This window comes from Parasteatoda tepidariorum, chromosome 6, assembly GCF_043381705.1.
Source record: "Parasteatoda tepidariorum isolate YZ-2023 chromosome 6, CAS_Ptep_4.0, whole genome shotgun sequence".
Classification (NCBI taxonomy): domain Eukaryota; kingdom Metazoa; phylum Arthropoda; class Arachnida; order Araneae; family Theridiidae; genus Parasteatoda; species Parasteatoda tepidariorum.
In genome coordinates, this window is record NC_092209.1 from 47,042,947 (window position 1) to 47,053,437 (window position 10,491).

General features: G+C 32.8%; 1 protein-coding gene across 1 annotated transcript in view; it reads left to right on the top strand.

Annotated features, from left to right (window-relative positions):
• Window positions 1–10,250, top strand: part of LOC107452522 (neuropeptide SIFamide receptor-like) — a 74,972-nt gene extending 64,722 nt beyond the window's left edge. Inside the window, exons 2-3 of the mRNA XM_016069013.3 lie at window positions 654–753; window positions 7,847–10,250. Coding sequence (XP_015924499.1) covers window positions 654–753; window positions 7,847–8,579 — 833 coding nt within the window. The 3' untranslated portion in view covers window positions 8,580–10,250. The remainder of the gene's footprint in view (window positions 1–653; window positions 754–7,846) is intronic.
• The last annotated feature ends 241 nt before the right edge of the window (window positions 10,251–10,491 follow it).

Consider the following 10,491-nt stretch of genomic DNA (forward strand, 5'->3'; position numbering starts at 1 on the left):
ATATATTTTATACAATGTATCTATTTTTATACATTTTATATCGAAACAAAAATACTAGTTGCTGCAAAAATGATTGGGTATTTGGAAAATCAATGGAAAAAATGTATTATGTATAATTTTCTTAAATTTATTTTCGTATAACTTAAAAAATATAATGCCAGATTACTTCAAAAATCGCTGAACATTTGAAAAATCAATTAAAGAAAAAAATTATTTTATATATCTTTGCTTAAAGCATATGTTAGTCTTAAAGCAACGATATAATGTATGAAGTCTTTTAATTTTATTCTCACATAGATATCAATGACAAATGATAGATATATTAAAAGCATTGTTTATAAGTTTTTTCAGTCAGATGTGCCATCTTCTAACGAAATTTGCAAATAATTGTGAAACGTCATGAGAATAAAACAATTAGTTTTTAAATTAAAATGATCCTTTTGCTTTAAAAAAGCTGTACTTTTTTCCTATCCTTTGTTTATTTTTAATTGATTTTTGAAATAATTGGTGATTTTTTGAGACACCTGATACAATATGATCTAATTTTCTCTAAAAGAAAATTTGAGCAACTATGACCATAATTTTTTAAAATAATCTATAATGGGTTTTGGTGGTGGTAAAATTATAAAAGCATGTATTTATTTTTAATGCAGCTTGGATGTTGGGATTGTTCCTCTGCAAGGCAGTTGCTTACCTCCAAGGCGTCTCTGTATGTGCATCAGTTTACACATTGGTGGCCATCTCAGTTGAAAGGTGAGGACATGATTTTTTCTGTTAAGGGAGTTGAAATTACAAAAAATTAAGTGTGCAGCAGTAGTCTCCTAATTCCAAGATTTATCCTTATGTGAAAGGTTAGACATGCACGTTTCCTTTTTTCCTGAAACATCTAAATCTGAAAGTGCCTAAGTTTTGATTTCAGAATTCGGAGATCGAAAATGAAACAATACTTTTTGATGAATGAAATGCATTCAAAATTATTTCGATGCCTTGAGTTTGTATATATGTCTTACCTTGTCTTGTCTGTATGTATGCATGCATATATGGTACTCATTCATCTTTCTTAAGAATTTTTTTAAATTTTTTTAAAGTAAGATTTTGTAAATATAAAGTTTTTCCCTTGGATATTACTACTTACACCGAAGAGCCATTACATTATGACCACCCTCCATCTATAACAGGGTTTCATAGCCTGTGGCTCATGAACCTTTAGGGGTCCATGGGTCAAATTTTGGGGGTCCGCCGACTACTCCTAATGTTTAAAATGTTTGGAAGCCTTCCCACTGCTTGTAAAATGAGCTGTGGCAGCTATAATTCTATCTGCTACAGTGCATCTTTGCGAAGCGGGATTTTCCACACTTGTTACAATAAAAACAAAGCATTGAAATCAATTGAATGTTGAACATGATATGCGCGTTGCTTTATTGAAAACCATTCCTCAATTCAATTTATTAATTAAGGAAAAGCAGCAACAATCTGCAAGAAGCAGTAATAGTGAAAATTCCCAAGAAAGGCGATCTAACAAAATGCGAAAATTGGAGGTGCATTAGCCTACTTTCCATACCGGGAAAAATATTTGGAAGGATAATTTTGAATAGACTAAAACATGAAATGTATGGAATTTTAAGAGAAGAACAAGTAGGTTTCCGCAGTGGAAATGGAACAATGCAGCAAATCTTCACACTTAGAAATATCATTGAGCAAAGCTTAGAATTTAACACCTCTTTATATTTAAACTTTATTGATTTCAGTAAAGCCTTTGATTCAGTTAAGAGAAAGAAATTATGGGAAATTTTATCACTTTATAATATACCAGAGAAATATATTAACATAATCAAAGATATGTATGATAACAGCAAAGCATGTATAGAAGTAAATGGAGAATTAACTGAATTCTTTTTGGTAAAAACTGGCGTGAGACAGGGATGTGTTTTTTCAGGATTTTTATTTATACTGGTGATAGACTGGATTATGCGAAACAGCTTGAAATATGAAAAAAGAGGAATAAGGTGGAATTCACAACTACTTTAGAAGACCTTGATTTTGCTAATGACATCGTACTTATTTCATCCAAATGTACAGACCTTCAGCTTAAAACAGACAAATTCAACAAATATTCAAATAGTGTAGGTTTATTCATAAACAAGAAGAAAACTAAAGTAATGAGAATAAATCAAAAGAAAAATGACAAAATTAAAATCGAAAATCACGAAATAGATGACATAGAGTCATTTAGCTATTTAGGTTCCATTGTAGATAAAAAAGGTGGAAGTAGTGAAGATATTAGACAGAGAATAATCAAAGCAAGAACATGTTTTAAGGGACTACATAAATTTTGGAGAGAGTCAAATATTGAAATAAAGACAAAAATAGTTGTTTACAAAGCTATTGTTAGAGCAGTACTGTTATATGGCGCAGAAACCTGGAAACAGACTAAGATCGAAATACAAAAATTAGAAACCTTTCAAAACAAATGTTTAAGATTTATTTTTAAAATTTTCTGGCTTTACAAAGTATCAAGTCAAAATCTATTAAAGAAAGCTAAAAAAAAACAATAGAAGATGAAATTAAAAAAACGAAGATGGAGCTGGCTCGGACATATCCTTAGAATGCCCAAAGAAAAAATTACATCTGTTGCGCTTACATGGGCTCCTGATGGTAAAAGAACAAGACGAAGACCCAGACTTACCATCCAGCGCATGTTTTTGGGCGAATTAAAAGAATGTAGAATTTCTGGCTGGGAGGAAGCAAGATCTATTGCTAGAGACAGGAGGCGTTGGAGGGATATGCTAGAGGCCTTAAGTGCCCAAAGGCACGTAGAGGATAAGTAAGTAAGTAAGTAAACAGCAACCTTCACATTAAAAATATTTATTTTAAAAATCTTGTGTACTATTAAAATAATAAAATTATATGTTTTCTAATTATTGACGTTTTTTGCATTTATTTTTTTCACTGGGGATGGTCCGTGACTTCTTAAAATTTTTAAAAGGGGTCCATTCTACCAAAAAGGTTAAGAAACACTGATCTATAACAATGGGCTCACCCAGGTTTTCATGGTTTCTCGCCCAGGAACAATGTTTTCATGGGGCACATTAGGACCCATAATCCTCATAGAACAATCCCTGACGTCTGTAAGCTACTTGAACATAGTTGCATACCAGGTTCAGCCATTCATGGCAACAGTTTTTCCTGCTGGGGATGGTGTTTACCAACAGGATAATGCACCATGACATAGGGGTCGAATCGTCATGGATTGGCTCGAGGAACATTCCAGTGACCTTCAATTCATGTCTTGGCCCCCAAATTCACCCGACCTTAATCCAATAGAGCATTTGTGGTCCTACTTTGAAAACCAAATTCGTGCTGCCACGCTACCCCCTCGCAATGTGAGAGAATCGCTGGACCAGATGGTGAGCACATGGTACTAGATACCTCAGACTACCTATCAGCACCTTGTGGAATCAATGTCACTGCGGGTGATAGCAGTTTTGAGAGTTAAAGATGGTCCTACATGTTATTAGCAGGGTGGTTATAATGTAATGGCTCTTCGGTGTATTTCACAAATTTTAATCAGAAAAATATTGGTGTAAGGACAATAGATCTTTACTTAAAAAATGCGTAGTGACCAGGCAACTGAAATTAATCGTAATTAACTGCAATTCTGCCTTTTAATTCAAACAAAACACTGTAGGGAATACGATGCAGTCTCTACCTTTTACCACTAACAAAAAAGTAAATAAAAAATGGAATAATTGTCTTCCATAGGAAGATAACTTGAGAAACTTTGAGGATGATGCTGCACTCTTTCTCTTTTGTAATCTTGTTGACGGATGTCCCAAAAATGACTGACGATGTGAGAATCAATTAAAGAGAAAAACCCAAAGGAGATACATACAGTGTGTCGTGCTTAGCTATGGATATTATTCTCCTAAAGTTTTAAAATTAGTTACAAATTTTTCCAATGACAAATGACATTGAAAAATTATTAAAAATTATTTCCAAAATAGTCATCATTTACAAAAAACAACGGGATGAAGCCTAATCACAAAATTGACCCTCTCCTATTGTTTCAATCGAAAGTGTTTGAGATATGTAATAGAAATATCGCACCCCGGCAAGAACAATGTCATAACTCTGAAATGCAGCATTTGAAAAAAATCATCTTAAAGAATGCTACAAAGCGTATTCTGAAATAGATACAAAACTGACACTTCATACATATTTTTAATTGACATAATCTCAAAATTATCATTTTTTGACTTGTGTCACTTTTCTTGCCGGGGTGCGATATGTTTTATAGTTTTAAATCAATAGCGACTTAATTGTAACTAATTTTGAGATTTGTTGAGGATAATTACTTTAATTTCTTAAACGAAGAACATATTTTATAATCTCCTTTCAATTTGAAATTCTTCGATTTCAATTTTTTTATGATGCCCAATTAAATTTATTAGAAAAAAGGATTACCTACTTGTTTATTCTGTAACAAGTGATATGGTCGTGCTCATTTCTATGACTTGCTGATTGCATAAATAATGTTATGCACATTTTCTCTGAGCATATCAAAAATAACCAAGTATAAGACAATAAACAACAAGAAATACAACCATCTTTTTAAGACCCTAAATAACACCAGATTAAATTAATTCTTATTAAGTAATAACGCATTGGCATGACACTTAAGAAGACTCTTTACCGCGGGAGAAATCCTTCATTGCTAATTCTTTTTCACCAATATAGGTAATTTAAAGTATAGAAAAAGTAAGAGAAGTCAAAATATTAAAATGTAAACAATTTCGGCAAGATTGGGCATTAGGGAAGTAATCCAGCAATAATTCCTTTGCCTTTTGATATTTTGAAGAAATAAAGTTTTAGCCTATAAACTTCATGGTTTTCCTGAACTAATTTTTCTATATTTGAAATCTTAACTTACTTAAGTTGGTAAAAGATATTTTTATATGAAGGGTTTCTCCCACAGAGTAAAGCTACCTCTAATGTGTCTTCCTGCATAATGAACCAGCATCTTTTTTCTCTATTTGCAAGGAACTATTAACAGCATTTTGTCCTTGTGTTTGAATCCAAAATCTAAGAGACGTTGAGGTAATAAATTAGAGTTAATTGTATAATTTTATAGCATGTCCTTTCAGGGATCTTGTTCCATTAAACCTAACATTTAATTCAATTAAGTGACGTCGTTATTTAAATTTATAATATTCCTGAACTATCAATTTTAATTGACGACAATCTACACCGAACCCGTCTAGACTTTCTCACAGATATTCGACAATTACCAAATATAAATCAAATTTTCAGTATCGACCTTGTGTTAAGTTGTACCAGAATGCTGAAACTATGTAGCTTCACTAAAAATATTGGTAAATAATATGATATTTCTTTAAATGTTTTAAAATAGATAAGTTTAAAATCTAAGATAAATCTTTTATTAAGGAGGTCAATGTTATCACTTAAACGCTGATTGTTTTAATATTTTAATGAAGTTGATAATAGATCATTTTTTAAATTGTCATAAAATAGTTTAACATTTACGTACGGGAATAAACAAGGGTATAATACATGTTCTTCATTACCTATTTTAGGTAAATATTGCATTCATCAGTTTAGCCTTAGATTCATTTTTTTCTTTTTTCTTAACGGCAGGCACTGAACTTATCGTTCTTCTCTATGGAAGGTCTCATTGCTCATTTTGTGTTGCCTGGTGAGCATCTTGTGACCAAAGTCACGGAGGCTAGCAGCATTACCCACCCCACACTATCACAGATACCCGTTTATAGGATAGGCCACATTCACACATCACACACAACAGAGGACAACACACAGAGAGGAACATCCATATTTTCCATGAATCAGACATGCTAACCACTCAGACAGCTGGCTGGCACATCTTTCGATTCATTCAAAGAATACTTTTTTCTTATTGAAACTAACGCTTGTGCAGTCTATGGCACTGCAACTGCTTTAAATTTGAAGCGGTTAGATACAGTGCATCATACTGCTATGCGAATTTGTAGCTGCGTATTTCGAACGTCCTAATCGAAAGTTTATGTGGTACATGTAGTTTATCACTTCACTATTTTCGACGTATGCAGCTCTGTCATGCATTTTACTTTCGTGTTATATCATTTAACTCACATTCTCTTCGACATAAAGTTATTCAACTAAGCTTACAACGATTATATGGTGCGCGACCCTCATACATACCTCTTTTTAATACTTGTATGCCTTCAGTCATTCAATTTTTGCAAATCACCATCTCAATCAACCGATCACTTTCCAAACAAACCTTGGGCTATTCCATCGTATCACTTTCATTCTCCAATTGCTTCATACTGTAAATCCAGTATAGTTCCTATCATGTATACTCAGCTATTTATCTCTCATCCGCCTCCTTTGTCTCATTAACACTATCAGTCCCCTTTTCTTACATTAGAATTACATGAAGAATTACATAAGACATTTTACTATGTTTTTGTGGCTGCAACACTAGGATTTACAAAGTGAGAGCAAACTGTATATTATTGAATCCCCGTTAGAGCCTTGGCCTGTATTGCAATTGCGCGGAGCAGATGTCAAGTTCACCCGCCTACGCATAGGACACATTCGGCTGACTTATCTTCACCTGCTGTTCGGAGAACCGCCTCCTCGATGCGATGCTTGAAATGTTTTACTTTCAGTACATCATATTTTATTCGCTTGTCCATGTTTCAACCAACATCGCCTTATCTTCTTTGAAAGAACGATTTTATGTATAAAAGACTTGTTAGATAAAAATCACCATTCCTTCTCATCATAAAAATCATCATTTGTATTTTTACGCTCAATTGAAATTTTAAGTAGTATATAATTGTTTCATACTTTTTACCATTTTAGTAACTTTACCATGAAGTTTTATCCATTACAAATGTATGTAACTTTACAACATTGTTTTAGAATTTTCACTATCTTATCAAATTTTATACATGTGCTTTACTTTACCTTTTAAACTGTTTTTAAAACAGTGTGTTTGGCACAGCATGACCTTACATTGCTAAATCCTACATTCAATTCAATTTTAATGAAACTAAATTGTTAATGCAATACAGGAATTGTAATGTAACAGAATATTGATGGATGCTCCGATCGCCATTCGTTAATGACGGCTTTTATTACCTTTATGTATTTTATAAAAAAAAATTTACTGAGCTTTTTGCATTTTAAGCTGCATTAACGTACTGTTTGGCGCAGCATATCCTCTTTTGGATTTTGTGCCATTAAACTCTACACTCAATCAATCAACCTATCGCCATTTGTAACCGCATATTGTTTCAGCATGATGGGGCTCCAGCCCACTTCAGCACTGATATGCGCACTTACCTGAATGCCACGTCTGGGCCATTCAGGTAAGTGTACCAGTCCCTTGGCCCCGATTATCGAGCCTCGATTTATCTTCCGATTTATTGAGCCTTGATTTCTTTTTAATGGGACATGTGAAGAATCTTTGTTATATGCTACTTCACTCGACTCAGATGAGGATTTCGTTGCTCGAATATCCAAAGCTGCTTCACTTGCGCGTGAAATACTTGTGATCTTTGAACGTGTACGCCAATCGCTTCATCAAACAAGATCATGAACTACAAATATACAGATCACGATAATAATAATTAACAATGAACCACAAAATTTCTACCTTTCTAGAGTTTAAATGGTATAGAAATAAGAATGATGAATCTTATTATTTCATTTTAATAAAAAACTTCATCAAAATATTTTTAAAAAAATGCTTTAATATTGTTGGAAATTGCAAATTTAAGAAGATATTGAACCTTTATAATATGGTTTTCTGTTTTTTTAGGTTTCTGGCAATATGCTTTCCATTGAGGTGGCAAGTATCAGCTCGAACATGTCGGCTGATTATATGCTTCATATGGATATTCAGCTTTATTCTGACTCTGCCATGGGCTTTTTATTTTCGACTCATCAACATTGGTAGAACTTCTGATGGAGATCAACTCTACGTTTGTCGTGAAATATGGCCGACAGAAAAGATGGGCTTGACCTATTTCATTGTTGCCCATCTCCTTCTTTGTTACATACTACCACTTATTATGATTATGATATCTTACGGATTCATTTGGTATAAAGTTTGGAAAAGGAAACTTCCAGGGGAGGGCATTCATTACAATAGTGTTGTTCAAAGGTCAAAGATAAAGGTCGTCAAAATGTTATTTGTGGTTGTTCTGGCTTTTATGATATCTTGGTTACCACTGTACGCTATATTTTCAAGAATCAAATTAGGGGATACCATACCAGAAAATAGTCTAGAGGAGTTCATTATACAAGCGTGTGCACCAATTGCTCAATGGCTCGGAGCTTCGAACAGCTGTATGAATCCACTCTTATACGCTTTTTTTAACAACAAGATGAAGAAAGGATTGGTAGCAGTTTTGTTTGGGGATAAATGCTGCAACAATAACGTATCAAATGTATTAATGACTTCCACGAAAAACAGATCATTGAGGACATTATCAAATAAAGTAAGAGGTAATGGTTCACGAAAAAATGGAAACAAGGAAGATGCTATTTAACTTGTTAATACTTGTTTCATACTTATATCACACCTGGGCGAGAATAACTTCTGACCTGTTCTAAAAATTTATTGGATAGTACAGCATCTTCTTTTTGAACTTTATGCCATTAAAACCCCTCATTTAATTTATACAACTCGGTAAAAATAACATCACAACAAAATAGCCTCATTTCTTCAAATACATTGTCAAATAATTCTCAAATCAAATCAAATAATTGACAGACCTCATAAAAATATCTTCTTTTATCTTCAGGATATTGGATTTTTTTTATGGGATTTAAACCTCTTTTTACAAAATTCAAAGAAATAAAATTCAATTTAGTTTTAATGTTAACCGAGTTATGTTAATCTTAGCTTAGTTTTTGGGGTGGTAAAGCCAAGACATGATTCTTGCGCCAAAAATATACACAACTCACTCACCAAATAATTCAAATAAAGGAAGCATGCATTTTTCATTGAGTTTCTTATTTAAAGTGATTTAAAAGCTTAATATATTGAAATTGAAATTTATAATTCCTGATGTTATTCTTGCCGATTCGACACTTTCAGCTCTATCCAAATCCTGTGCCATCATTCTAACATTCAATTCAATTATTCTTGCCGATGGGTGATTTTAGATTTGTGTTCTGTTCTCTACTGGGCTCCGTTCAAGCACTAACAAAAGTTACCACAGTACAAATATTCCCATCTGCTATTTTGAGTATAGCTACTCATCATAATAACCCAATTTTTTTAACTCATTGCAGACGCCGTGTCCATACATTTGTGCAAAATTCGAGCTTTGATAGACTTGGCCAAAAATAAAACGTCTTCGAAAAAACATGGCAGCTAAGAGTTCAGATTTCTTAAAAATGGTTTCAACAAGAGGGTGCTATAAGCCATACTTCAAGAAAAAGAAGAGAAAGAGTCATTTTCAATGTCTACATCCTCAAGAAGGAAATTGAGCTTGAGAAATTCACGAAATTCAGCTTCATTTTTTGCAAAGCGGTTATTGAAATGTTTGGTAAAATATTGGGTTTGTGCTAGCGAAACCACGGAAGTAAACACGGTGTACTTTATGAAGCAATAATCAACAAATAATTCACAAGTTTAAATTGTAAATTCGAACTATTCCTTGTGTGAATTGCTGGACACCCAATACAAGTATCTGCAACATTTACACAATGTTTTGGGATATATTTGCATGATCCAGTTTCGAACGTTTAAGAACAGTCTGTTTGTTATGTATTTTTCAACAATGAATAATTATACAACTTTTGCTCAGCTGCGAAGTCTGAAGCAGTAACAATTTTCATAATGATCGTTGAAAACGGAAGTTCGTGGAACTGCTTGTGAAAAACTATCAACAAGAATGTTAATAACTCGTTTGTTGTTCATCATCAATACTTTTGTGACTATATTCGTGTTTATGTGCATCCGTTTGACGTATATCTTTCGAACATGTTCGACTAAATTGTTGTGATACATTTTTTCTTCATATTCATGCGTTTTTGAAAATTCTATTCATTTTTAATGTAAAAGGAATATGGTGATACATGTTTGTAAGCGTGTCGTAATTTGTTAAATGTTATATGTTATTTCTGATTAAGATAAGAAAAAGTACAAATGGTCATTTACTGTTATGTATATCAAAGAGCTTTGAATAAATAAAAAAATAATAAACGACAAAGGTTTTTATTTAGTATTTTAGTTATTTTTTTTCTCCTTTTGCTACTTCTCTTATTGTGTGCCAAATAAATAAATATGGGTCTTGCTTAAGGTCGAAAAAAAGTAAATACATCTGATTATAATTACATACTAAAGAGCAAAATTGTCAAATATACATTTAATATTAAGGATCACAGATTATCATTTAAGCGAAGAAAATACAAAAATGCGATCAAAATTTATGGAACTACTATGGAGAAGAA